General features: G+C 56.9%; 11 protein-coding genes and 1 non-coding gene across 13 annotated transcripts; 5 read left to right on the top strand and 7 right to left on the bottom strand.

The window, feature by feature from the left end:
- Positions 1–224: 224 nt before the first annotated feature.
- Positions 225–1,222, top strand: JDV02_008593 (uncharacterized protein). The gene is made up of 2 exons (XM_047990204.1): positions 225–711; positions 778–1,222. Exon 2 carries the CDS (start codon positions 804–806, stop codon positions 1,038–1,040), a length of 237 nt encoding a protein of 78 aa, XP_047846211.1. The 5' UTR covers positions 225–711; positions 778–803; the 3' UTR covers positions 1,041–1,222.
- A 371-nt stretch (positions 1,223–1,593) lies between these two features.
- JDV02_008592 (uncharacterized protein) lies at positions 1,594–2,183 on the top strand (the record flags this gene model as incomplete). The annotated part of the gene is made up of 2 exons (XM_047990203.1): positions 1,594–2,113; positions 2,167–2,183. 2 exons carry the CDS (start codon positions 1,594–1,596, stop codon positions 2,181–2,183), a joined length of 537 nt encoding a protein of 178 aa, XP_047846210.1.
- Positions 2,184–2,363: 180 nt separating this feature from the next.
- On the bottom strand, positions 2,364–3,797 carry JDV02_008591 (uncharacterized protein; the record flags this gene model as incomplete). Its single annotated transcript, XM_047990202.1, has 1 exon — positions 2,364–3,797. One exon carries the CDS (start codon positions 3,795–3,797, stop codon positions 2,364–2,366), a length of 1,434 nt encoding a protein of 477 aa, XP_047846209.1.
- Positions 3,798–4,265: 468 nt separating this feature from the next.
- On the top strand, positions 4,266–4,338 carry JDV02_008590. Its single transcript has one exon. It is a non-coding gene; the product is annotated as a tRNA-Arg (tRNA).
- Positions 4,339–4,522: 184 nt separating this feature from the next.
- Positions 4,523–7,624, bottom strand: JDV02_008589 (uncharacterized protein). Its single transcript, XM_047990201.1, has 5 exons — positions 7,233–7,624; positions 7,137–7,166; positions 5,997–7,069; positions 5,509–5,946; positions 4,523–5,450 (listed from the first exon to the last, which is right to left on the bottom strand). Exons 3-5 carry the CDS (start codon positions 6,953–6,955, stop codon positions 4,607–4,609), a joined length of 2,241 nt encoding a protein of 746 aa, XP_047846208.1. The 5' UTR covers positions 6,956–7,069; positions 7,137–7,166; positions 7,233–7,624; the 3' UTR covers positions 4,523–4,606.
- A 1,045-nt stretch (positions 7,625–8,669) lies between these two features.
- On the bottom strand, positions 8,670–9,658 carry JDV02_008588 (uncharacterized protein; the record flags this gene model as incomplete). Its single annotated transcript, XM_047990200.1, has 1 exon — positions 8,670–9,658. The coding sequence occupies one exon, from the start codon at positions 9,656–9,658 to the stop codon at positions 8,852–8,854; it is 807 nt and encodes a 268-aa protein (XP_047846207.1). The 3' UTR covers positions 8,670–8,851.
- Positions 9,659–10,487: 829 nt separating this feature from the next.
- JDV02_008587 (uncharacterized protein) lies at positions 10,488–13,594 on the bottom strand. Of its 2 annotated transcripts, XM_047990198.1 has the most exons (5): positions 13,140–13,594; positions 12,850–12,866; positions 11,704–12,784; positions 11,383–11,649; positions 10,488–11,334 (listed from the first exon to the last, which is right to left on the bottom strand). In XM_047990198.1, exons 1-5 carry the CDS (start codon positions 13,398–13,400, stop codon positions 10,642–10,644), a joined length of 2,319 nt encoding a protein of 772 aa, XP_047846205.1. In that variant the 5' UTR covers positions 13,401–13,594; the 3' UTR covers positions 10,488–10,641. The 2 variants fall into 2 exon arrangements, with proteins under 2 accessions (XP_047846205.1, XP_047846206.1); XM_047990199.1 differs by having other exon boundaries at positions 11,704–12,866.
- Positions 13,595–13,982: 388 nt separating this feature from the next.
- On the bottom strand, positions 13,983–15,919 carry BFR2 (rRNA-processing protein bfr2). Its single transcript, XM_047990197.1, has 2 exons — positions 15,820–15,919; positions 13,983–15,763 (listed from the first exon to the last, which is right to left on the bottom strand). Exons 1-2 carry the CDS (start codon positions 15,878–15,880, stop codon positions 14,148–14,150), a joined length of 1,677 nt encoding a protein of 558 aa, XP_047846204.1. The 5' UTR covers positions 15,881–15,919; the 3' UTR covers positions 13,983–14,147.
- Positions 15,920–16,081: 162 nt separating this feature from the next.
- On the top strand, positions 16,082–17,497 carry JDV02_008585 (uncharacterized protein). The gene is made up of 5 exons (XM_047990196.1): positions 16,082–16,366; positions 16,416–16,542; positions 16,605–16,724; positions 16,775–16,999; positions 17,053–17,497. The coding sequence occupies exons 1-5, from the start codon at positions 16,304–16,306 to the stop codon at positions 17,406–17,408; spliced, it is 891 nt and encodes a 296-aa protein (XP_047846203.1). The 5' UTR covers positions 16,082–16,303; the 3' UTR covers positions 17,409–17,497.
- Positions 17,475–19,026, bottom strand: JDV02_008584 (uncharacterized protein). Its single transcript, XM_047990195.1, has 4 exons — positions 18,865–19,026; positions 18,694–18,770; positions 17,921–18,635; positions 17,475–17,867 (listed from the first exon to the last, which is right to left on the bottom strand). Exons 2-4 carry the CDS (start codon positions 18,742–18,744, stop codon positions 17,782–17,784), a joined length of 852 nt encoding a protein of 283 aa, XP_047846202.1. The 5' UTR covers positions 18,745–18,770; positions 18,865–19,026; the 3' UTR covers positions 17,475–17,781.
- Positions 19,027–19,866: 840 nt separating this feature from the next.
- JDV02_008583 (uncharacterized protein) lies at positions 19,867–22,596 on the top strand. The gene has a single exon (XM_047990194.1). It carries the CDS (start codon positions 20,476–20,478, stop codon positions 22,156–22,158), a length of 1,683 nt encoding a protein of 560 aa, XP_047846201.1. The 5' UTR covers positions 19,867–20,475; the 3' UTR covers positions 22,159–22,596.
- Positions 22,325–25,050, bottom strand: JDV02_008582 (uncharacterized protein). The gene is made up of 2 exons (XM_047990193.1): positions 22,852–25,050; positions 22,325–22,787 (listed from the first exon to the last, which is right to left on the bottom strand). Exons 1-2 carry the CDS (start codon positions 24,868–24,870, stop codon positions 22,743–22,745), a joined length of 2,064 nt encoding a protein of 687 aa, XP_047846200.1. The 5' UTR covers positions 24,871–25,050; the 3' UTR covers positions 22,325–22,742.
- Positions 25,051–25,121: the final 71 nt, after the last annotated feature.

Here is a 25,121-nt window from a genome sequence, read left to right as displayed (position 1 = left end):
ACTTAGGTACCTCGGGCTGATATCTCGCCGCATTGTGCAGCATACTAACACCAGCCCTCTGGTAACAGTGGATGGATGGGAGCGGTGCCTCATTGGCAGAACATGACCATCCGACGGCAAGTGGCCACGTGGGCATTTTCACCCTCTGGGACGACGCGCATAGGCTTTTACAAAAAAGATTGCCGTGACTCTTTTCTTTGTCGTCTGTCAGCAGCATCCGTGGACTCCAACAATTCTCGTCAACTGAACCAATTGCACAAAGTAATCGACAGGGTCTCGGGGTCGGGTCCGATCTGAGCCAACGCCCCCCACGAGAGCCCAGTGCAGGCGGGTTTCGTAGCGTCGACGAGTTTCAAGGCACGACCAACGCCCACCGTACTGCGGACTCACGAGGGTGCAGGAGGGAGGGGGGCGCCAGGCGGGCTGACTGACTGACTGACCTGGCTGCGATAAAGGCTGCTCGAGTCCCCAGCCATTCGCTCCGTCTTGTGACGAGGAGGCGTCCTTCCCCTGCCAACCTTTTGCATTCAAGATTTCGCTTTTTTTTGATCCGCCCTCTTTTTCCATCTGCGTCAGTTTCTGTCCTTTCCAGCTCGTCCATTGCCAGCGCCCTTGCACCACCCGCGTCTACACCTACAGGGGCGGTGAGACCTGGGGGGGCCCGCCGAGGTTCCCAAACGCGACCGAGCACACAAACATACCGGCGAACCGGTATGACGTCGTCTGTTTATTATTCTTCTTCTGCCAATTCCGTGCTCATCGAGCCTCTCGCGGCAGACTGGAGGCGTCTTGCGCTTTCCATCATGCACGCTACGCGTTTCGACCGTCTCGTCTCCTTTTTCGAAATCGCCGCGCCTGCTCGCACAATGGCGGCCTTTCACCGCAGCCTCTCCACGCTCGACGAGGGAAAAGTCCTCAACATTATATGGGTGGCCATCATTGGGCTCGAAATCATGATGGTGCTTGGCGTCGCCGTCAAGAGTCTGGTCCGACGGTTCAGCTACCACAGCCGGCACAAACCGGGACCGATTGCTTTATGAACCCAACAACCACCGACCACGACCGGACATGATTCACGATTATGGAAAGCCTCATTCGTTGATTTCGAAGCATTTGTTTTCGCACGCGCTTTGGATGCGTTTTTTTACTTCTTCCTCTCTTTCCGTTCCCTCTTTCAGGGTTTCTATGGCATAGCGGCACGGCGTTTGAATGGGTTTCGAGGTGGAAGGTTTCGTTTCCGCGATGGGTTCACGTTTTGTCAAGTTCGCCCTTTGTCTGCCAGGGTTTTGCATTGGGCAAGAACAGCGATCCTAGGTTATGAACGGGGCAAGTAGGACTAGAAGAGGTTCAGGCGGAGCTATCTTCATGTTCATATTCACCTGAGTAGGTCAGTCAAGATCTCACCATATAAGATGACGAGCTTCCTATGCTTCTTCGTCAACAGTACCACGTCCCCATCGTCAGCCTTGCTCAACATTGAAGCTTTTTCTCCCTGTCTGCGCAGCTTTTGGTTGACACACCCTCTCACACACGTACGCGATGGCTGGAGAACAGCAGTTGAGTCATCACCCGGCCGGTCCTTGGTCTGGACCCATGGAGCATCTTATTCCTGATGACCCTGCGGGCCTCTACCAACCCCTTCTCTGTCCCAACTGCCACAAGCATTTGCCGGGATCCCAGGAAAAAGGCTACCTCTGCGATTCATCGATGAACTGGTTCCTGCCACAGGGGACCAAATTCTGCATCGGCTGGGTCCCAGCACCCAAGAAACTCATGTTCGTCGAAGCCGCCCTCGGCAATTGCGCGGGACGATGCAAGGCCCGGCTAACGGACACAGAGCGCAAGAACCACACCATTGTCTGCAGCTTCTGCGTTCGGAGGTACGAGCCTGTGGTGAGAAGTCTCATCCGCCTCGCCTCGGAGAGGAAGACCGCCAGGGCCGTGCCCGTGAGCAGAGGCAAGGGGGCCGCGGTCGCTGAAGCCAAGTGCGGGAACCCGCAGTGCAACAATGTCGTCCCCGAGGAAGAGCTGTATTCCTTTCCAAACGAGTACCAGCATGACCTGGCTGAGATCTGCCCGGCGTGCTTCGTCACAGCGACCTTGGTTCTACTTGGTAGGCCGTTTGTCGATCGCCAAGCAGAAGCATTTCCTGACGCAGCAGTCCAGAGGCATCTAGCCACTAACACCCAGGGCCAGCCACGGGGAGGGAACTCAGGCCCTCGCCGGTGATCACTGTTGTAGTCGTGCATTCTTTCTGATCTGGGAACATCCGGACCGAGCATCTACCTCTACAACGGAGGTGGTCCAGGGCTCAGCTCACCCGCCACAGGCAACCGCGCAATATGGTAGGCAATATTGAAAGATTACATCGCTAAGCCAATACGTTCATGTTCCCCCTTTGGGTACAAGGGGAGGGTTCCCTCCGTCTGTGCAAAAGCCTTCTCCAGGATTTCCAGCCCCTCCTCAATCTGCTCGGCCGTAACCGTGATCGGGGGCGCAATCCTGAAGACACCCCCAAAGCTAGGGTGGCTGCTCAGATTCGCCCACAGGCCCAGGCTGTAAGCCAGGTCTCCCACGCGCTTGGCCAGCTCGTTCGCAGGCGCCTTGGTGCCTCGGTCCTCGACAATCTCGACGCCCGCCATCAACCCTCGGCCGCGCACCTGGCCGATGCAGCCGTACCTAGAGTAGAGCTTCTGCAGCCCGGCGTGGAGCACCTCGCCCATCCTCCGCGAGTGCGCAACCAAGTCGTCCCGGAAGAGAATCTCAAGCACCTTGTCGCCGACGGCCGCGGGGAGGGGGTCGTTGACGTGCGTGGTGTAGAAGAAGTAGCCCCTGTCGGCGGCCTCGAGGCCAATCTTGTCGCTGGTCACGACGGCACTAAGGGGCAGGCCGTTGCCGAGGGTTTTGGAGAGTGTCAGGATGTCGGGGACGACGTCCTCGTGGTTGATGGCCATGAAGTCGCCGCACCGACCGACTCCCGTCTGCGCCTCGTCGACAATGAGCAACATGCCTCGCGCCTCGCAGTGCTTCTTCAGGGCCTTGAGGTATCCCGGCGGCAGGACATGCATGCCTCCCGAGCTCTGGATGCACTCGACGATGCAGGCGGCAAGCGAGCCGCAGGACTGCAGGTCAATCATCCTCCAACCGTGGTCCAGCTCCGCCTCCCAGTCGTATGAGCCATCCGGCCTGCTGAACACCGAGCGGTAGGCGTTGGGCGCCGGCAGCATGTGCATGCCCGGCATCAGCGGGCCATGGCCGCGGCGGCCGAAGTGATACTGCGTTCCCTGCGCCTGCGCAGTCATGCCGTGCCACGACGCCCCGATGCCCACAATCTCAAACTTGCCCGTGTAGACCTTGGCCAGCTTGATGGCCGCCTCGTTGCTCTCTCCGCCGGTGGAAAGGAAGAAGGCCCGGTCGAGTCCCTCCGGGAGCGCCTTGCAGAGCCTCTCCCCGAGGGAGATGACTGGCGGGGACATCATTCCGGAAAACAGATGATCGAGCTGCAGGGCATGGTCGTAGATGACCTTGACAATCTCGGGGTGTCCGTGGCCGAGAAGGCACGACATCTGGCCCGATGTCCAGTCCAAGATGCGGTGCCCGGACGCCGTGTAAATGTACAGCCCGCGAGCGCCGGTGATTACATCTTTGTGGAATTTGGAGCCGTAGTAGAGAAGGTGCTTTTCTGACTTGGCGCGAAGCTCATCTTCGTCGAGACCTTGGTAAAGGTTGGGCACGGCGTCTTGCTTGGGCACAATTGCCAACTTGTCCTCGTCGCCAACGATGGCTCCGGGCGCCATGGTGAAACTGGGGGTCGTAGGAGAGCGTAGAGGTTCACACCGTCAACGTAAACAAGAACACAGCGTGTAAGTCGGGAACAGGACGGATAGGCAGGCAGATAGGCCGTGAACTCGCTTGCAGAGAACCAGGTTGCTTTTAGACACTCCAACAACGCAATACTCCTCAATACTGCACCCCTCCTCCATGGCCAATATATATATACCCATATCAAACGTCTCCTGGTTCAGACCCCTTCTTCCGATATCGTATCTCAGCAGTCCCAATTCTTTTTTTCCGCAGCCCAAGCTTCCCGCGGACAACTGAGACAAGACAGCAGTTTCCCGGTGCGCGCGGCGGAGTGTGGGTGGGGGTCGGTGGCGCCCCGTGTGCCTCTCCACCTTTCACCAACACACGTCCCGCAAAACTCTTTGGCTCCCTACTGCATAACCTTTAGGTAGCTCATTAAGGCTCTTTTCGGACAAACCGTGGCCCCCTTGGCCTAATGGTTAAGGCGCAAGACTTCTAATCTTGAGATTGCCGGTTCGAGTCCGGCAGGGGGCTTTTCTAGCAGCTTTTGCTCCGGTTGGCGTTGAAGTTTTATTTTTACCATTTCAATCGTTGCGGGTTCCTTTTTTTGGCTTATTCGCAGGCCTGTCTGGTTCCAAGCCGGTCGTTGTTACTGCATTAGAAGCTTGCGTCACGATTAGACGTCTGACCGATGCGGCACGAGTTGGTCCGAGAAGCTCGTTGAGTCACGCTTTTTCTTCCACGGCGACGCACGAGGCACAATGCCAGTATCGCCTTTTTCTTTCTTAGTTGTTCCCATTTACTACCAGACATTCTGCATAGAATCCCAGAGGCTAGGAAAGATCTGGTCAATCAGCGACGCATCAGGCGTCGGCCAGTCGTCGAGGCTGCCGCTGCTTCGGCCCCCGGGCTCGTCCGGCGCTATGCCATGCAACATCTTGCCCACTACCTCGGCGTGCTGCGCCAGACACACATCCGCCAAGTCCCATGCATGCTTGTCCCGGTGATTCTGCAGCGTCGCGACCAGATCCTTGGCGATATGGAACGACGTGCTCTGCGCCAGGCCTGCCAGCGAGCTCTCCGACTCGAGAGCACAGCGCAGAAGGAAGTTGACCGTCGCGGGGAACGAAAAGGCGCTGACCGACATCCAAAAGTCGCCGAGGTGCTGCGGCTGCAGCTCCTGGACTAGAAGCAATATCTCCTCCGATGTCCGCCGCGCCTGTATGTAGCGGTTCAGGAGGTGCTGGTTGTCGGCGCTGTACGACTGCTTGTCCGACTCCAGCTGGATGCGCTGCAGGAGGAGCCGCGTCGTAAGATACGCCAGACGCAAATTAGTCGCGCCCGCAATGTCCAGGTGCGATCCGCGCAGTATAATTAGTCGCGTGCTCCCTGTCAGTGACTCGACCCAGCTGTTGAGCGCGAGCTCGAGTTTGGACGTATCCCACGACGAGTCCCGCCCTGCGCAGTAGACATGCTGCAGATGGCGGTCTAGCACGTCCGTGAGGCCATAGAGTGCCATAAAGACCGTCGCCGCCTGCACGCGTCTATCCGCGGCACCTGCATCGCAGAGATGTTCCATCAGCGGCACCGGGACATCGTGCTGGTCGCGAGAAATTCGCGGGGGCGTGCCGTGTGCTAAGCTTATCCTGCGGGCGCATTTAGAGGTGCATGTTCACGCTGCAGTAGTAACATAAAGAGACATACCACCTATCATGGATCAGAAGAGCCCACCAAAGCTTCATGCGAAGGTTCTTCTCTGTCCGCGGAATGCTCCACGGCAGAGGGTTGTGGTTTAAGCCAAGCGAATGAGCCATGGATACTGCAGATCCAAGTAGCACCCCGTTTCCTATGAGAGAGGTGGTGGGTCGGCCTCCGATGTTGAGCAGAATGGCCTTGATTATGGGCATACCCGGCGACAAGTGGAGTTCCGAGTAAAGGGCCTCGTTCGCCAGATTCCACACGTACCGGCTGTCTGGACATCTGCGTTGCGAAAGTACCGCAGAGTGCTTCCAATACACGATGGCATTGGCGTACAGACAGGCCAGTAATGCGGGAGAGACGCGATCCTTGCCCTCCTGATACTGATGACGGAATGAATCTTCGTCCAACAAAGGCAGGCAGTCGTTGGCCTTGGCAAAGAACCTGGTACAGTTAGCATCGAGATTCGTAGCCCGGCTGCGCATCTGACACACTCGTTGATAAGGGCCATCAGGCAAGGCTCCAGTAGTTTCTCAATCATCTCGAGCTTCTCTGCGGACGGACTTCGGTTCAACTTGATGCCCACAGGGCGCTTTTGGACCATAGTAAAGAGGACCGGCCGTGACCGACCGGCAGACTGGGGGACCACCATGCGAGTGCTTCGCATGGCCTCGGGAATGGTGGCCAGGTACTCGCACAGGAACTGGCTGTCATTCGTGTCGGTGGGCCCAACAATGTGCAGGTTGAATTTGACATCGTCTGTGGAGGAGCCCAGTGGAACGGGAGTCTCTTCGCTGTTTACGGTCCGGGGGATCGGCAGGCCTGGCATCGAGGCCGCGGTATTGGGCAAGGTGCCATGGCCCGGGGTCATGAGCCTATGCTGCGCCGGCTTGACAAACACTGTCCCGACGGGCATCGTGTTGTTCCCCGTTGTTGCCCTTGAGGACCGGGGAGCGTCGGCGGCGGCGGCCGTCGCTGCTGCTCCTGTCCGGGCCGAGTTCGAGTCTCTGGCCGCCACCATGGCCGCCACCCTCGCCGGGGTCGGGGTGCTCGACGGCCTGGGATTTGCCGTCCGACGGATACGGCGGTTGGCCGCCCCGGCGCCCGTCTGGTGGGATCGCGGGCTGTCCGGGAAGTAGCACTCGGTGCGGTGAGCCCGGCAGGTCACGCACATGTCGGACCCGGCCTCGGTCTGGCACCGTGACTTGCGCCGACGGCAAGGCACGCAAGCCGGACGCAGGTGGGACCGGTACGGGCGTTCCGCTTGCCCGCCCGTCGCGGTGGCCGCGGGCGCGAGGAGGCCATGATGCTGCTGCTGTTGCGGTTGCCGCTGCTGCCGCTGCTGATGCTGGGGCGTCTGCTGCATCGTTCGCCGCGCCAGACGACCAATACGCAGAAAGAGTTGGCTCTGGCAATGAAAATGCCCTGTCGGACTCGGCGATGCCTTAAACATATGCGGTTGGGCAGGTGTGTGCGGGAGTTTGCCGCGGGGAACTGGCCCATGGTGTTGATTGAGAGCCTGCGAGATTGGCAGGCGCCCGACGGGGTCACTAACGTTCGTTGGTGGCTTTCCCCCCCCCCCCCCATTGTTAGTACAGGAAACCATCCCGAGATACGGCGAATGGAGTTCGAACCTCAACGGTCTGGTCTGTCTGTGCACCTCACTGGGTGGCAGAGACACGGACGGTCAGTCTCAGTCGCTGCAGATCAACAAGGTCGATGCCACCAACACAGCTCAAGCGTCGATTGTTTGACGGCGTACGAGGCGCATGTCAACAGCAATCGGGGCCAATTTTAACCGCACATATACTGTCCATCGAGCCGCAATAAGGCCTCCGGCGGAGGCAATGAATCATGTCCTCTGTAACCATTCGAAACGTCGGGTGGATTGTTCTTTTGAGACGCCCAGTCCCGTGACCCTGTGGCTCCTGCAGACGTGGAGCACATCACCATGCCGAGCCCAGCTCGTACGAGATATCCTCCTGGGGAGGCTCAGTATACTGTACAGTCAGTAGTACGTAGCTGCAAGGTATGAATACCACCAGTGAGTAGTTAGTATGTTCGGGGCCTGCCGGCAATCCTCCCCGGACTCCCGGACTCCCGGAGTGTGCGTGCCGTTCGTTCGTTCGGTCCTTTGCATGAACATGCATAACATACCCCTGCCGGCAGACTCTGGTCTCGACCCCCCGTCACCCTCGGCCGGGCGGCAACCCGGACGCCCCGGCGATCCAGGGCCGCAGCAGTTCGCCGCGGGATACCACGCGCCACAAAGGCCCAGACGAGCGAGGCGGGGCGGGTCCAAACGGACACGGATGGATTCACATAATAACGTCAATACTTGTCAAGTACAAAGCGCCGCATCAACTCGTCTTCGCCCGACGAAATCGCCGGTCATTGACTCTGCTGCTGTGGCGGCGCTGGCAACCTCGAATCCGGCTGCCAACATGTCATGTGAATCGGTGTACGAATACAGCATACAAAGTACAGAGTACAGTATAACGTACTTCGTACTTCGTGCGGAAAACCTGGCTTCCAGTGCCCTGCGCCTGGTGCCGCACAGTTCTCTGCAGACCACCTCGCGGTTCTTGTCCGGCATCGGCCCCTGAGCAACCCAGTCTCGAGCTTTTCCTCATGTCATAGAAAAGCCAGTGTCGGCGATCAACTGTCATAAAATTCCCAATTGCCCGCGGGAAACGAACCCCCCCCCCCCCCCCTCTTTCGCGACCCCACCGAGAGCGTGTAAAGTAACTCAGGTACCACCTGCCGGGGCAAAGCTACCCGACCCCTCCACCCCCACCCGCCCCCGGAAGTTGGAACGGTCCACAGTGCACGCTGCAGACCCCCGACCCCGACTCCTCATCAACGGGCCGTTACCTGCCAGAGTCCCGAGCCCAGACGAGCTAGTGGCTGCCCGTTTAAGCTGCATGAAGACGAGTGCCAACATCGACCGCCAATGTAAGCAAGATATGACAATTTTTGTTGTTGCCTTCACAATACTTACGCACGAAGCGTTGGCAATCCTCTGGCTCGACTGTGCCGGAGCTGTGGCGGACGCGAAAAGATAGACAACACTCCAACGGCTGGTGCTGTCCTTTACACGGTGTCAATGATTCATTTTCGATTCATGGAGCAGCCATTAGGATGGAGCACCCCAAGCTATCGACTTCCTACGCCTGGTTTCCTGATCTTCTATGGGTATTACTGTACCGACCACGATTGACAGCTGTACTGTTTCACCAACGGGCTATCAAAGAGACCACCTTTGAACCGCACGCGCGCGCACTTGCACCATGTCTCCACCGTGCTGGATGCGCCATGTGAGAGCCAGGTGGTAGGTCTTGCGTGACCGTCAAGATATGATCAAGTGCTTCTGGCAACTGTCCGGACCCATGGTGACCTGAGACTCCTCGTCCTCCATGCCGTCGCTCTCGCTCAGCATCTCGCAGTCGGGAGCATCGTCCAGTCCCGTCACCACCCTCTCCCCCCACCTGGTCAGCTTCTCGAGTTCCTCCCGAATCTTCCCAAACCTTTCGATGAGCTGCTGCTTTTCCGCCAGGCCACGCTCAACCGCGCCGTTGGCGAGCGTAATCATCCAAGCCAGTTCGTGATTGGGCCTGTGCGGCGCCCGCCACTCCATGGTGGCGGCAAGTCGTCCGTCCATGAGCGCCGTCAGGCGCCCGTTGTCGGCCACCATTCGATCGACCGTGTCCTCGAGCATGGCGATGCTGCGCCCAACATGCAGGAGGGACCCCAGCGTGTTCTGGAAAAGGGGGCACTCGAACGGCAGCCGCGTGCCGGGAACCTGTCCGCCCACGGGCAGTCGCAGCCCGTCCACCGCCGCCAGGTCGTCGTCCTCCCACTCCTTGTCGTGCCATGTGGCCCTGGTCGCGGGGTTGCGGATCTCGCAGCGCACCTGGCGGTAGCGGTGGAACGTCACCTGGCCGAGGCACGAGTCCGGGTCGACACAGAGGTGGATCTTAACCGCCATGCGGCAGCACCCGTGCTTGTCGCAACGCAGCCAGCCCTTAATGTGCGCGTCCCGCGGGCAGGCGCAAGTGGATGGCTCGGCGTATCCGTCCACGAACCTCGAACGACCGTTGGAGATGACGGGCCGTACGTCGCAGCGCATCATGTGCGAGACGAGTCGATAACACATTGTGACTTGGGAATCCCTGATTCCCTAGAGTGTTTGTGAGGTGTCGTGTTACTGCCTCTTGGGTCGCGAGTATGGTGTGCTCTCAGTCCCGATGCGTTTTGAGCAGAATTGTAAATAAGAGGCACGCGCGCAGCAGTGGCACAAGGGCCACCGTGCTAGCTTGAGATTTGTATCGTGCCAGGGACTTCGAACTTTGACAGTCCAGCGCCAGAATGACTGCTCCAGCACATATATGTACTGCCGACAGACCGAGGCATCGATTCAGAGCCTTCTTCGCCGGGGTTGATATGCAACTGCCTTTCTGGAAGCCTTGTTTCAATCTCTCAGCGCCTTTCCTTTGGCGGCAGTGAACAACGACGTGTGTTGAGTTGCAGCTCAAAGGGGTCAACGGCTCGCGACTAACAAACACTGACAAAGCGACAATGTGGCTCCAGACTAGACATGTTCGGAAAATGACTGACGGACAAAGAAAGGCAAGCTGCGAGCTTTCCTGAGAAGAATGCGACGGCAACAGTGTGTGGATCATCGTTGTACCAGACTTGATGTGGAATGACCATGCGCGAGCTTTCGCAACTGTAAATCTCAAAGCAATGGGCATTTCGTCGCATTCTTTTTCAACATCCCAGGTTTCGCCGACAAGAAAGGTGAATCAGTGAGGACGCCCCATCAAAGTAGTTTCAGGATGCTTCGAGGGTCTTTTGTATTCGCTCGCTTCATGTCTCGAGCTGTCCTCGCTAACAGCTCTCAACAACACCGCGCCTGACATGAACAGACAGTACATCACAGTTACTCGGGTCAGCAAGGGCATGAGAATAGACGAGCAATTTGTCTTCATATTCAGAGGTTCCATATGTGTACAGAATGACCCGCCATAGATGGAGTCGTCGGGAAGTATCGACAGAACCAGTAGACCCAGCAGCCGATCTCGCTCAATAATCAAGGCTGATCAGGTCAGTACAGAGCTTCCAACGTACAGTTCCTCCTCAGAACATCTCCCGGAGGTGCGGGAACACGGTCCCGTCAGAGGTGAACATGCTGTTGGCAGAAGTGGGGGAGGCCAGCTCATGTGTCGGCACGTGGCCATCATTGTTGTTATACTGGAAGCCATTCAGGCCCACGTAGCCCTCAAAAATCCTCGACAACTCGCTCTGAATCTTCTTGCCGTTGTGGTCCACTTGCACTTCCTGCGTCTGCTGTGGCGTGGGCATGCCAATGGTCGGGAACGGCGTTTGTGCAACGGGGCTTGGGTCGAATTGGCCTCGCGCAAGCCCAATCATCCCCAAGGCGGCGTTTGAGTGTGGATCATCGTCGGGATTCAGGCCGAAGCGCGGGGCGACATCTTTGAGAGACTTGATCGTGCGCCAAAGGCGTTTAGACACCCAACTCTTGGCAGATAGGTCCTTGACCAAGTCGAGCGCCATGTAAAACTCTTCTCGGCAGACCGCGCTGAAGCGAACGGGGGCGTGCACCGATGCGAGAAATACGACGGAGATGGCTGACGTGAGAAATTGATGGTAGAAGACCTGGGCCCTGCGATACAGATTCGTCGTGCTGTTCAGATGATTGAGGTACTGTATGGTATCCTTGGCGAGGTCAACTACTCGCTGCGCCTGTTGCGGGTTGCTCATAATGCTCGTCGCACTATGGAGTATGGGGGTGTAGAGCCAGATGCGAATCTTTGACGGTCAGTATCGCGCATAACATACGTCGTATGGGCCACTTGCCTGATTCAAGCGCAAGTACGTCCATATCCGTAAGCGCTGTAGATTATATGATGGGGTCGATGTCATCTGCTTCTCCTTGTCCCAGTTTCGCACCTTGACCTCTTCCGGAACGCTGTCGTACCACTGCAGGATCTCGCGGTCAAGGTTGTCAATCTCCTCTTGCCTCAGCTCACGGGCTAATACGGGTCCGAAGTGCGATACTTGCCTCCAGACTTTGGCGCCGAGCCTGGAGTATGTGATCATAGCCACGAGGAAGGGATATTCATCCTAGAACGAGTCAGTCGTCAAACATCGGTCAGACAATGCACGGCCGCTGCTCACCGGGAATGGCAACTGTGGATCGATATCGTCATCTTGTAGGGTAAACGGTAGACCAGTTGCGAATCCCCACCTTCTATCGAGAACGTAGGCGGACCAAAAGCTGTTGAGGGCATTCTTTCTCTCGGATTCGTCCTGGATCTTCATCAATCCCCTTTTTTGATGGATGCCCAGTTCCACGCAGAGTCTAACGACTTGACCCACGACACGCCAGGCGAGGACCTCGTCACTGGACAAGAACCGATAGCCCGCCAAGAGACACAGCAGTGGGAGATTGGCCATGTCGCTTACGTCCGCCATCAGTTTGCGGTTCACAATCGCATCCATGCTGTTGTACAACCGGCTGGCTTTGTCGCTGTGCCCGTGATTTTCCACGACGAGCGCACAGCACATGACCATCTTGAGTTGGAGCGTCTTCTCGTCGTTGATCGTCTCCATGGGTCGTTGCTGGTTCCTAGCAGACTCCAAAAAGGGCGCAATGTTCTTGGCGTGGGCAATGACGGTGTGGATGTTGAGGACGGGATACATGATTCCAATCTCATCCTCGTGGAAACGACAGAGCCTGACCATTTCGTCCTTGTCAAACTCGAACAACGGGTCATACGGCGCACTCCCCATCTGCATGGTGACGTCGCTCGACTGCTGGTCCTGATCGTCGGCCTCGTCGATGCCGCGGTAGCCCATGTTGGAAATGGTAGTATTGGCGACATCCAGGCTAAAGGCCATGCTCGTGGGTCCTCGGAAGGCACCTGATTTGCCGTGCGATGACAAGTCGGGTCGCTGCATCGAGGTCGAACTTTGTGAAGGTGACAGAGCAATGGCCGAGTTGGATGATGGCATCATGCGCTCACTTGGAGCAGCAAGTCGGGATGGGTCGGCTTGCAAGGTCCGTATCGTCTGGTTGAGCCAGCTGACCTCGTCCTGGAGGCGGCTGAGCTGTGATGTGACATTTTTGAATTCGTCTGAGTCCTTGAAACTGCTAGAGCAGCAATTCGGTGCGTATAGACAAGCGAGATTGAGATTTCCGCATCGCTGACACGGCGTCTCGCCATTGCACTTGATCTTCCGTCGCTTACACTCATTGCTGCGGGGGGGAGGGGCGTGTTAGAAGTCGTGAGCGCAAGACGCCGAGTCTTGACAGTGACTCACCATGCTATCGAGATGTACTAAAGGCAAAGAGAGCCCAGGTCAGCGGAACGTTTCAAATATTGCAGACGGCGATACTAGAGTTTCCGCGAGACTCGAGAGACTGCGGTCAAAAGACACGAAATGAGCCACCGAGTGCCGCGTCACACGGTGGACCTGGGATTTTGCTGTAGCACAAGGGCAGCAGCACACGTTGGGCGGAGGGAGGCCCACGCCTGCGCGCGCAGCATCCATCACAGGCTCATGCCATCGCGCTACGGCGTCGATGCTATCAATCAAAAGGGAGCACTTACCCTGTTTCTCTTGCTCCGTGTCTGCTTCTGGCTGGACCCCGGGCCATCGTCGACTGACTTGCGCTTGTTCGCGCCGCCGTTGGCGCCGGGACCACCGCCGCCTGCGGAATTGTCTCCGAATGTCGCGGAATCCGCTGGGCTTCCCTGCTGCGGGCGCGGCTGCGGCGTCTCGTACGAGACACTCGCGGAATCGCTGAGCGCAACGGGAGCCGCCTGAACGAGGTACCGCAGGTCCGAAGCCTGCGTCTCAATCTGCTCCATGGCGTCGTGCCCATGAGACGGACGATGGGCTCCGTGACCGAACGCTGCGACCAAGAGGGGAGTGGGAAGGGGAGGAGAACGGCGCAAAATGCCAGGGCACCCTCAGCCCAGCAACAGCACGGTTCCTTAGTACCTACTTGCCTAGTAGGTACCTACAGGTGCACCTCCGACTCACCCCCAACCTAACCCCAGCATCAACGGAAGGAAGCAACCACGTGACGTGCTCGGAAACTCAAAGCTTGGCCGCCACCAACGCCTAACCCGATCGTGCTTGATGACGGACGGACGGACGGACTTACCAACAAGGGATCGCACCGCCCCCGTGCCTGCACAAGCGTCCAACACTGTACAATGTCCTTGTTGGCGAAGGCATTGCCGCTCGAGCAATGGCCAGGACGGCATCTTCGAGCTGAATAATGATCGAGTCGGATTGGGCCATGAGCTCCAAAACTCCACCCCCGTGGGGCGACGACAGCAGTTCCCGTTGGTTGAGCGGACTCCCTTTAATATTACGAGCGGCCGACGCCGACGAAAACCGCCTGTACAGTACAAAGTACAGTGTACTAGTTATGTACTACCTACCCAGTTCGCACTTGCGAGTACCGAGTGTCCACGCACTTCATGCTGGACCTCATGGTACTGGACTATACGAAGGAGTGCGCTACGTGCGTTCAAAAGAGTCAACAATTCAGCGGCGCAATCAGTCACCACAACCAGGCGCCATCTCTCGCATTCGTTTCGAGCTTCCTAGTTCCTGAAAAGCCGCAGGCCCTCCTCTTCCGCGTCCAAGTCGTCCATTTCTTCATCCTCGCTCTCGTTCTCGTTCAACTCCATCTTGCGACCAAACAGAGTGCCGAAGAAACGATCAATCGCATCACCCTCCCAAGATGTTCGGTCTTCCGGGGCCATGAAATTCTGCAACTTTTCGTGGACTGTAAAACGCATCTTGCGGCCCTTGCTTGCCTTGCGATCAACTTGCTTGCGCACCTTGGCCTCCTTGGCAGCCGTCAGCATCACTGTCGGCACCATGCTGGTCTGTGCCGAAGACGTTTCGACGGTGCGCTGGTCCACAAGTTCCTTGAGCAGGAGCTGATAGAAGTCTGCGTCATCGTACACAGCCTCGTCCTCCACTATCTTCTTGGCCGCCTGCGCAGGCGCACATGACCGAGGAACGCGGGTTCGCTTGAGCAGGCGACTCTCAGGGTTGGCAAGCTGATCTTGCAAGGCACTGACGAGTGACTTGTTCCTCTGTCCCAGTGCGCTCGGCGTCACGTTGACGCTCTGCACCTTTCGCGACCACTTCTCCAGTCGGTCCTCCCGAAATTGGACGGCAGTAGCTTCCTCATCTTGAAGTTGCTTCCAGATCGTCTCACTGTCCATGGTAATGTCGAGTTCCCGCTTGCGCTTATCGCCCGTTCTGACGCCGAAATTTTCCCTGAGGGTGCTGATGGTGTTCAAAAGCTTGACAGCTGCTTCTTCCGCCGCCTCGTAGGGTTCCGACGCCCCGTCTAGATCCTCTGCGAGAGTGGGCAGAGTGTTTGCCGCGATGAGAGCTTTTTGCAGCCTGATTCGTAAGTTTAAAAGGCAATCGTAGCTCTTGCGTTGTTGCTGGATGGCAAGCCCCTTCTCGACGTCCGCCTGCTTGGAGAACGCCGCCATGTGCGGTTTCGTGTTGCTCGTTCCGTTGCTGGGACCTTCGCGAGAATCACTTTCGACCTCGTCGTCTTCGGCTTCTCCTTCATCGTCGCTCGCATCCGAATCCTGTAGGTCACCGTCCCGTTCGGCAGAGCCATCGTCTTCCGAATCGGAACTGGCCCCGCCGTCGACAAGGGCATCAAGGCCGTCATCCATATCGTCATCATCAGATTCGGAAACCTCGGAGCCACTTGTGTCCTCCTCTACAGCTGCGCCGCCCCTCTCTTCATCATCGTCCGAAGACATGAAATCGACCGCGGTGGGTCGTTTGCCATGTTTAGACTTCAAGGACGCGGGTTTGGAGCTCCCGCGAAAAACGAAGTTGCCGAAGCGCTCAGCGTCAGACTCCGCCAACGCATTCTCGCTGTCAATTTCCGAATCGCTGGCTTGCAGCTCGTCTGTCGACAAATTTGCCGTCTCGGGGTCGTCATAGCTTTCGTCACCATCGCTGCTCTCGCCCTCGCTGTCGTCCTGTTCGCTTGCGGCATCCAATGCCGATCGGCTGACACGAGAGCCACTGTATTGGGGCCCTAGAGATACACCTTCTCGTTCCCTCAGCTTGCTCTTGCCAACCGGAACATAGTGCTCAGTGCCAGCATGCTGATCATCGCTGGCACCGCTGTCGCTGCTGTTGTCACTGTCTGGCTCGTTGGCTTCCGGATCGTAGTCTACAAATACACGTTAGTGAATGGGTAGAATACATATGAATTTCCAAGTAACTCGCCCTTGGTAACTTTCTCATCCGGATCTTCGAAGTCCTTTGCCCGACCCTTCAGTTTGGCCATTTCGTTGCGGAATGTTGTCCAGCTGGCGCACAAAGCCCCACGTTGGAAAGTTTCTGATCAGGCGCAAGTACCTGCTTCGTAGGTGAGTTAGGCCCTTGAACTTTTAGGCGGTGGCTACCGGCAGAATTCGTCTCCTGCCAGCGGACCTCCCAGGTTGCTGTGGATGCTGGAGGTGACTTTGAGTGGGTCCAAAGCCATGCTCACTACTACAGCATCATCAAACAAAAAGACAGACGGGGCGCCATCGCTACTGAAACGAGTCACCAGTGACTTTAACGCGAGACTTCACAAGTCTGAGCTGCATCTAGAAAAGAATCTGGTCATTGATGCGAGATACATACTATTAGCCTTGACGATAGCATCTCTCCAGTGCACTGTGTCTCAGCAAGCTGTGGTCACAGTCCTGGCGGACTTGCACATGCAATGCGGACGACGTCGAGGCTTTTCTTCCAAGCGCTACGACCGCTCCATCATGAGAATCCGCTGGTAAATAGTATGCTGTCAGCATTCTTGGCTTGTCATTTACCATAAACAGGGTCTCCCTCGATCTGGCACGCCGCCGACCTGGCAAAAACGCCCCCAGAAACGAAAGATCACCGGCGTAGAAAAGGTCATAGCCGTCTCATCAGCCAAAGGCGGCGTTGGAAAGAGCACTGTCGCAGGTATGTCATAAGCAATCTTGTTCCTTCTCATACTCAACCTGCCTGACTCAATATCCTCGCAGCAAACCTATCGCTCTCCTTCGCCAGGTTGGGCTTCAGGGCTGGCATCCTGGATACTGATATCTTCGGGCCGTCAATACCGACACTGTTCAATTTGTCGGGGGAACCTAGGCTATCGAGCAGCAAGTGGAAACCTACACATTTTGCACACAATACGCTGACTGTTCAATAGATAATCAGCTCGTACCACTGACGAATTACGGAGTCAAGACAATGTCTATGGGCTACTTGGTGGGGGAGAATGCTCCTGTGGTCTGGCGAGGGCCGATGGTTATGAAGGCAATACAACAACTCCTTCATGAAGTTGATTGGGGTGGCCTCGATATTCTTGTCCTTGACCTACCTCCCGGAACCGGAGATACGCAGTTGACGATAACACAGCAAGTCATTTTGGATGGTGAGACCTACCCCTGCCGACTGGCACAAGGAGAGTATGCTGACCCAAGGCAGGTTCGGTAATCGTCACAACGCCGCATACTCTCGCAACAAAGGATGCTGTTAAGGGCATCAATATGTTCAAAGCAGTCGATGTCGGCATCCTCGGTCTCGTACAGAACATGTCACTCTTCAAATGTCCCCATTGTCACGGGGTCACGAATGTGTTTGGCACCAACGAAAGGGTCAAGCGTCTGTGCACGGAACACGACATTGATTTTCTGGGAGACATTCCTCTGCACCCCAGTATCGGCGATGATGGGGAGCGAGGTAAACCGACTGTCGTGTCAGAACCAAGCAGTGACAGGGCAACGTCGTTCACAGACATTGCCAGGGCAATCTGCCCCAAGGTCGGTCTTCAACCTAGTTAATCTCATTGCCGCCGCGAGCTCTAGCCGCACCAGAGGAAACGTAGTCTCGTGAACGTAGTCAAAATATGAGATTCTAGCTTCACACGTAGAATTTACGGTTCTACTGAAGCTAAGTACAAGTTCCATGACCAACGAAATGCGCAAGTGGTATCATAAAGCCAAATTCTCGCAGCCTCCATTTCCCAACGGCCAAATGACCTGGAACATCAGTGATCTTGCCACTGAAATGCCATGAACGCCTCGTAAACCTGACGTACGTGCCCCTTTCAGTCAGGGTATGCTGGTTTCAGGCAGAAACAAAAGTCTGTGCAACACCTTCCAACGCCGGGTATGTGGTCTCATGAGTGTTTGTACAGCGTTCCCGATGACGTGATCAGTCAACCTCTTGATTCTCATCATAATGGGGACGAACGCGGGCCTGATCTTTGCGCATGGCCTGTCCAGAACCTGTAAAGCCAACTGCCTGTCGTGTCAGAATGCGCTTTGTAATAGAGCGGGGATTGCAGTCTCACCTCTCCCATGAATTCCTTCGGGCGTACGGAACATGCTCTCTTTCTTTTTGGTCTTGCCAAACTTGGACTTGGAGTTAAATTCCTGCCACTTGTTCTTGCTGGCCTCAAGCTCCTTCTTCGCCTTGATCTTCTTTGGCTTCGGTGGCTTTGCAGCTTCGCCATCATTGTTGTTGTCCTTGTTCGCTTGGGGATACATGGTTGCGTCGGCCGACGAAACGAGTCCAGGCACTGATGAAACAGCGGCCGCAGAGGCGGTTGCAGCGGCAGGTGGGCCGTCGGCCTTTCGTTTGTTCGTGATGGGGCGCAGGTCCTTGGATCGGAGCGTCTCGGTCGTATCATAGTTTTTGAACTTGACAATGTATATGGGCGCGGTAGAGGACCCCGTGATCGAAGTGATCTTGGCAGGGTAGAATGCTCGGTCACCCGAAACCCACTTGGCCAGAACGCTGTCGTTTACTTGGTAATTCACCAGAACGTCCTCTTTCTCCTCGGCGACTGGAGCAGTATTTTTGAAGGCCGGATGATTCTCCCGAGACCATTTCTCAGCCTTAGGCGGTTCCGGAGCAGCTGCCGGCTCTGGCGATTTGGCCTTCGCGGGTTGGAGCTCCGCGATGCTCTCGTTTAAGAGGACGAGGACATCGTTCAGTTCGCCCTCCAAGGCCTTGAGCTCGGCATTGTCGGGGTCATCGCGAAGCTGGCCACGGACAATGTCAAGCTTTTATGATACGTCAGCTTTATTTATGCAAACATGCTCAAGGAGAGAGCTCCCCCACCTGCTCCTGGTACTGCTTCTTTTCAACCTCGATCTCTGCGACGGAGGACATGGCGAGCAAAAGGGCCAGGCGCGGCTCTGGAAAAGTGTTATTGATACGGTCAGGAACGAATGGTAATGTGTGGATGGAATCGGGGGTGATGCGAAGTGACAGAGGAGCAAGGCCGGTTACCAGCGTGTGTGTGCGGAAAATGTGTTGATGGGTTTGGCAATAGTGGCGACAGCTCCGAAATGCGTTCGGCACGGTCAGTTGACTGATGCGCGTCGGCGCCTGGCGGCGGGGCGACCAGGCCGTCAGCACGTGACTCAACCAATCTGCCTTCTGCACCGAACGCCTCCTGCACTAGAGACGTTCATGGGTCCCAGAAAGCCGATGCTTGTGGCAGCCGTTGACATACCGTCCCTGTAATGATGACTATATCGGCTGAGCCACTTGCTCTTGCTATTAGTCATGCCAGACATTCGGTCAATGTCGGAGATGCACTTGATAACGTGACAGTAGAAACTGGGGCTCTGGGTGAAGCCGTGCGACTACGACCTATGATGCTTGCCGTCAGCAAGCTCTCAAATGGCATCATGCTCTTCTAAACGGCCTCGGCTCTGGAAATCATGGATATTTTTCTATTCTCTGTTAAGTTAAACTTGGGCCGCAGCCTGCGCCCTGTGCCATTGTCGTAAGGTAGTTTAGAGCAATGGCCAGATCCTGCGGCAGAAGAAGACGAGTGAAGTGGCGGTCCGTCTCGGGGCCGTGTTCGATGCCAGGCTTCCATGATTGGCTTTCACTCCCAAAATTCTTGGTCAAGGAATCTGCGTGCTCAATACAAGTGTTTCCAGAGCTGCTGCGCGAATGCTGGTCCGTCGTCAGGTACGTGCGGAGCGACTCTTATCTTTCCCGGTGAGCTGCCGCCCGCCTGGCGACCCCGCCGTTCCAGGAGGGTTCTAGCGGGGTGCCAGCTGCCGCCCTCCACTGCTGGCCCGCCTGGCATGGCATCCATGGATGGCACCTCAAGCATGGTCAGCAAGGGTGTGCCGCCCCCCTCTTCCGTGGAGTGGGTGGGTGGCGTGGGGTACCCGACAAACGAGGAGACGGAGCATCGGTAACCCACCGAAGGACGCTTGTTCCAGCACCCCTTGGCCAAGCCAACAAGCAATTCTCTGACCATGCACCGCAAGCGTCCTTGCACGCTGCCTCGACGGCCAGCACCCACTCGTGCCTCAGCCCGACCCTCCAACAGCGCTGACCTTGCATCCAAAGCGTCGACCAGGCCGTCCCTCTGCAGCCATCCATCGACTCCCTGACCTACCTGATCTGGTGTTGGCATCCTGGTTAGGTGACGACTTATCTCGGGTGAAGTTTCACCAACTGCAGCTGTCGCGCCCCTTCCGAGTCCTCCCTCATACCATCAACGTCGGCCAGGGCGGTTCTATTGTCCCCCTTCCCCCGTCGCCTTTTCCCGACCATTATTGTCGCAGCAGCGATTCACTACCCGCGCGACATTTCCTTCCTGCCGGTCGCCTCGCCATCAATTGGCTTCCGGTCTTACCAGCTCCTGTTCTTGCGACATCAACGCTGCCCGACTCGAGTCACCACACGTGTCCCGCCCGCACGCCACCACACTTCCTACCTCGGGCGACCAACCATCAGCCTGCAGCCCATGGGAGCTGCAGCACAAGCGGCCTGCAGCCAGCGCAAGGAAAAGCCATAATCATACAAGAGAGCGTCTGCCGCACAAGCAGGTGCGCGCGCGTGCCGTCGCCCAACCCGACGTCAGCATCTGCCACCATGGCTCGGGACAAGGATTTTGACAACGCACCAATGGGTGTCCAATCAAAGCGCCCTCCCCTCAACCACCGGGACAGCGATTCACACAGTGATACGACCAATACTTCAGGTGCCACGGCCCATCACCATCGCACCAAGGCCCATCATCAGAAACAGCATCACGTCGGCCGCTTGCATGCACGTGTCCCTTCGTCCAAAGCGGTGCACAAGCACGTATCTCATGGCCATGCGCACGCGCAGACCGGGCCAAAGCTGAACCGTCGGCCCGGTTCCCCAACCGATCAGGATATACCTCAGCGCCCAGCACACCGCCGGGCCACGAGCGAGGTAAAACTGCCGAGCCGCACTTCCTCCAGCAATCTCCCCAAGAGCGCCTCGCACTCGAGCCTGAAGAGAAACCGCTCGCACGTCGAGGTTGGTAAACGAAACCGTTCCTCCGACAAGCTGAAGCGAACTTCGAGTGGGACGGGCATCCACGGCATCAACAAACCGAGCAAGACCCAGGTTCACTTCGACCTCGGAAGCGACGATCCGGAAGACGAGTGGGTTGACGCGAGCGGGTCCAATTCGCCTTACCTGTCGCGCAAAGGTTCTCTTAACAGCAGTGCGCAGTCCTCACTGCGGCCAGGTGGCAGCGCCAGCAGCTCGCGGCCCGATACGCCAAACGTCCCGTCCCAACATCACGCATCCTCTTCGCCAGATCGTGAGAGATCTCAGCGTAAAGAATACCTTACATCACGCCTACTCCAACGGACCCCGTCTCACGGCGCGCCTCCGAAGATGACAGCGGACATGGCGCAAGCTATCCGGCCCAATCCGTCACCGTCCCCTAACTCCCCTGATTCGACGGATGATCCCAATGTATCACCACCATTGGGAGCCAACGACGACGAGCTGACATCACGTTTCGTCGACACTCCCGGCTCCGGCGTCACCAGTGAGGGTTCCTTCTATCATGCTACACGAAGCGCGCCACACCGGGCGACGGAATTGCCAGGACGTCCGAGCTCGATGTCTAATTTACCGCAAGATGGACTCGATACTGTCGTTGTTGATAAGGACAACAGCGTTTTGGTCCCAAAACCGACCAGGCGAACTGCCGCGCTTCCTGCTGAAACTTCGCGTATTCAACAGAAGCTGAACCTGCAACGTGCCAGCTCTGTTCTCGAGCCAAGCCAAGGGGTAGCCGGCGTCGGAGGGGCAGTGGGTGCGACACCGTTGATCGGCGTTGGCGGCCCCAGTTTCGATGGCGGCAGCAGCCGAGATCCCAGGGTCGGCAAGATGCTGGAGCGAACGGGGATGGAGTATCTTGTTGTTCGGCGATACCAAAATCCAGTTGCGCGCTCTTTGAACAGGCTCGGCAGGCTCGCGGATGTGGACAAAAATCGACGAATTCCACGCACCAGCACTCCGACTATGAACGGCAAACGATCTGTCGAGCTCCCGAGCCGGCACACTCGCAATGTGAGCATGCCTGATCCTCGGCAGACAGTGGCATCCAGACGCTCAGGCTCCATTCGCACCTCTGGTGCCGGCTCCAGCTTCGAAGGAGACGAGGTGAGCCGCCTGAACGAAAGACTGAGCGGGTCGAGTCTCGTTGGCGTCGAAGAAGAAGACGGCACCACAACGCTGTTGCGCAACCTTTGGGAGAAGTCGGTTGAACTCAGTGCAAGCACTGACTGAGGGGTGTCTCGGAGGAAGGCGTTGGGCCTTGGCGTCCTGGGTGTCATCTTGGCGTTGTCTTGGTTCGCACCGTTCCATCCGTACCTCAAAAACAACCATGGACGAATGAGTGCTTAACGGACATGACTGGTTCGGCCTCACCCGAAATCATATTCGGACTTATTGGCCATCGATTACCTATGCTAGTCCAGGGTTTGCTTACCCGGCTGGTACTCATACTCTGATAGCGGGGACCAGGCGTCTCAAAGCCAGACCATAGTCAGGAAATCGCACTGATGGGCTTCGCGGGTGCTACATGACGTTACGAGCTCCTTTTTTCTCGCCTGCATATCAGGGCTCAGCGGAGCTATACAAGCGGCGGGAATTCATACGATGGAGAAAATTTTAGAACCAGCGATAGGGGATGGTCTTATGCCAATAAGTGATGCTCCTTTGCCCTCACTCTATCATCGTACCCGATGCCCGTGTTGTGTCCTTGAAATATGCTACATGTAAACCGGCGCGGCGTGCCGCCTGGCAATTCTCTTCCAAATAGCCACAAACCTGCCAGCATGCCATCATTGCTACTAGCTCGCTACGAATGATTATATGTTTGGCGACAGGAGATCGTACTTGACACATCGCTCAACCTGGGAGTGGCCGGGTCAGTACCTGGCCTCAGACGGAGGTGTTGGGGTACAACAGGTAACTCACATCCTCGATGCTGGCTTGGAGAAATCTCCTGGCTTCCAAGCCAACCCACACGGCAATCATGGAAAAGTCGCCTTGCTTCGCCATTTCTGCTCCGCTCTGGGCGCTCAATTGCCGAAGAATCGGCAGTGAGCTGCTCAGCAAGTCTGCATCCGGGTTAAGGTTACGGCCAATGCCCTCGAGGAGCAGGATGCTGATGACGACGTTGACGAAGTCGCCCTCGAGACGGACATGATGGGTCCGGACCATGCCAAGCACCTCCTGCAGAATGTCTCCGATCTTGACGTTACCGAGCGCCAGCGTGCGGCTCTTTACGCTCAGGACAAGGTGCTGCATTTTCAGCCCAAAGACCTCCTGGTCTAGCACAGCATCGGGTAGGCGGCAGCGCTCGCACATGAGATGGCCGGCCTTGTATCCGTCGAACTCGGCAACGGCGCGAAAGAGCGCGAGGAAATTCTCACGGTTGGTTGCGTTGAGCTCCGTTACGAGGCCGGTGTCGATAAAGACCAGCTGCGGCCGGTATCCCTCGGCATCAATCTTGGCGAGCTCGGCATCCCATGCGGCCTTGTTCTTGCGGCTGCGAAAGGGGCGGAGGCGTTCGAGCACTTTCTCGGTGACGTCCGCGTCCTCGCTATGACTGTTCTTGTCCCCGTATAACATTCGCAGGCGAAGCTCTGGCTGTGCCGACTGGTAGAAGCGGACCATGATGTTGCCGGGATGTAAGTCAGCGTGGACGAAGTTGTCGAGCAGCAGCATGCGCAGAAATGCGTCCAGGCCCTCGTCGCCAATGTCGTGCTGGAACACACCACCCCCATTCTCCATGAAATCTGCCAGAGGTATTCCCTGAGCGAATTCCTCGACCAACACGGTACGCGTCGTGAACTCGGTATAGGGGTATGGAAACCATGCCGTGGACCGATCCTTGAAATTCTGGCGGAACCTTTCCAAGTTGGCAGCCTCGATGCGCAAATCGAGCTGCAACTTCATCATCTCGCCGAATTGCGCTACTTCATCTGGCAGCGACAACCACTCAATGGTCGGTATGGCGTTGAGGGCTGTGGCGAAGAAACCCATGATCCTGAGGTCCCTGCGAATCGTACGCTCGACGTTCGGATGTAGAACCTTGACAGCGACGTATGATGATGGCACACGCTTCGGTGAGCTTTTGAGCACCGTATTTACGTTGCGTCGGACGTTCTGCGACAATGCCGCCTCGTTGGAGGATATATCTTGATCGGCCGGCATCGCGAGAGCTGGTCTCAGCTTCGCCTTATAGACCTGCGCCATAGCGCCAACGCCAAGAGGTTTCTCGTTGAATTCCTCAAAGATCTCGTCGAAGCCTCGGCCATCAAATGCAGCTTCCACCGTCTCGCGGGTCTTGCGCATCGAATGAGCCGGTGCATTGGAGTGCAGTTTCGACATCGTGTCGCACATTTCGTTGGGGAAAATGTCTGTCCTCGATGCCGCCCACTGGCCGAGTTTGATAAACGCCGGCCCTGCCCACTCCATGGACCTAACCAGGAAGCCATACCACCATAGCGTGCCAGTCCTTTCGTTGTCGCGGTCGCGCTGCCTTCTGCCCACCCATATGGCTGGGACGGAGATTATAACCGGAACAAAGATGATGACCAATTGCAGGAATCGGACACCCGTCCATATCGGTTCCCAGACGTAGAGGTCCAGGAGTAATATGGCCTTGTGTACAACTCGTCGAAACCCGCGGTCGTCTTCAGATACCTGCTTCTTGATTTCGGCGCGCGAAACCGCGAGCATACGATTCTCTCCGGTTTGTTCAGTACCACTATTATCTTTCTGCGCCAATTCGACAAAGGCGGCGGTCCCCAAGGCTGCGGCGCCCGCTGAGGCTTGGAGGATGACCCTTTTTGTCGAACAGTCTCGCCATGGTATACGATTGGAGTTATGCGCGCGCGACGCGGTGCGATGAAGGACGAGCGACGAATTGACCTTCGGACGCAAGGTTGAACGGAGGCAGAACCGGCCCAAAAGAAAACCGCCTCTCATCGCGGCTGCAAAACGAGTGGTTTCTCGTCGTGAAAAGCTGTGTTCATGATCGATAAAGGCAAGCTGGGCCTGAGAGGAGACGCGCGATATCGCAGCTCTTGCGAGCACATGCGTGGGACATTGGCAAGACGGAGCAAAACGGCGTTCTCTAGCTCGGCCAAGTCCGTGCAATTGGTGACGTCGTTACGGGGCCAGTGCAACTGCCTTGTCGGCGATAGCTCGGATAAATATGCACCGTAGAAGTTGCCTCC

Source organism: Purpureocillium takamizusanense, chromosome 8 (genome assembly GCF_022605165.1).
Source record: "Purpureocillium takamizusanense chromosome 8, complete sequence".
Classification (NCBI taxonomy): Eukaryota; Fungi; Ascomycota; class Sordariomycetes; order Hypocreales; family Ophiocordycipitaceae; genus Purpureocillium; species Purpureocillium takamizusanense.
The sequence above is the reverse complement of the archived record's forward strand: the minus strand, read 5'-3'. Positions and strand labels throughout refer to the sequence as shown.

Excerpts from the sequence above, each read along its gene's own strand:
- BFR2 (XM_047990197.1), bottom strand. The coding sequence starts at position 15,880 with ATGGCCAAACTGAAGGGTCGGGCAAAGGACTTCGAAGATCCGGATGAG. Across the intron at positions 15,764-15,819 it reads GGATGAGAAAGTTACCAAGG|ACTACGATCCGGAAGCCAAC; the intron begins GCGAGTTACTTG and ends GTGTATTTGTAG.
- JDV02_008593 (XM_047990204.1), top strand. The coding sequence starts at position 804 with ATGCACGCTACGCGTTTCGACCGTCTCGTCTCCTTTTTCGAAATCGCC.
- JDV02_008587 (XM_047990198.1), bottom strand. The coding sequence starts at position 13,400 with ATGGAGCAGATTGAGACGCAGGCTTCGGACCTGCGGTACCTCGTTCAG. Across the intron at positions 11,650-11,703 it reads ATCCACAGTTGCCATTCCCG|GATGAATATCCCTTCCTCGT; the intron begins GTGAGCAGCGGC and ends GACTCGTTCTAG. Across the intron at positions 11,335-11,382 it reads CGTACTTGCGCTTGAATCAG|ATTCGCATCTGGCTCTACAC; the intron begins GCAAGTGGCCCA and ends TGACCGTCAAAG.
- JDV02_008584 (XM_047990195.1), bottom strand. The coding sequence starts at position 18,744 with ATGTCCTCCGTCGCAGAGATCGAGGTTGAAAAGAAGCAGTACCAGGAG. Across the intron at positions 18,636-18,693 it reads AGAAGCAGTACCAGGAGCAG|CTTGACATTGTCCGTGGCCA; the intron begins GTGGGGGAGCTC and ends GTATCATAAAAG. Across the intron at positions 17,868-17,920 it reads CGAAGGAATTCATGGGAGAG|TTGGCTTTACAGGTTCTGGA; the intron begins GTGAGACTGCAA and ends CACGACAGGCAG.
- JDV02_008585 (XM_047990196.1), top strand. The coding sequence starts at position 16,304 with ATGCGGACGACGTCGAGGCTTTTCTTCCAAGCGCTACGACCGCTCCAT. Across the intron at positions 16,367-16,415 it reads TCCATCATGAGAATCCGCTG|GGTCTCCCTCGATCTGGCAC; the intron begins GTAAATAGTATG and ends TACCATAAACAG. Across the intron at positions 16,543-16,604 it reads TGGAAAGAGCACTGTCGCAG|CAAACCTATCGCTCTCCTTC; the intron begins GTATGTCATAAG and ends ATATCCTCGCAG.
- JDV02_008589 (XM_047990201.1), bottom strand. The coding sequence starts at position 6,955 with ATGTTTAAGGCATCGCCGAGTCCGACAGGGCATTTTCATTGCCAGAGC. Across the intron at positions 5,947-5,996 it reads CTGATGGCCCTTATCAACGA|GTTCTTTGCCAAGGCCAACG; the intron begins GTGTGTCAGATG and ends TAACTGTACCAG. Across the intron at positions 5,451-5,508 it reads CTTCTGATCCATGATAGGTG|GATAAGCTTAGCACACGGCA; the intron begins GTATGTCTCTTT and ends ATGCGCCCGCAG.
- JDV02_008582 (XM_047990193.1), bottom strand. The coding sequence starts at position 24,870 with ATGAGAGGCGGTTTTCTTTTGGGCCGGTTCTGCCTCCGTTCAACCTTG. Across the intron at positions 22,788-22,851 it reads TCCAAGCCAGCATCGAGGAT|GTTGAGCGATGTGTCAAGTA; the intron begins GTGAGTTACCTG and ends GGCCACTCCCAG.
- JDV02_008583 (XM_047990194.1), top strand. The coding sequence starts at position 20,476 with ATGGCTCGGGACAAGGATTTTGACAACGCACCAATGGGTGTCCAATCA.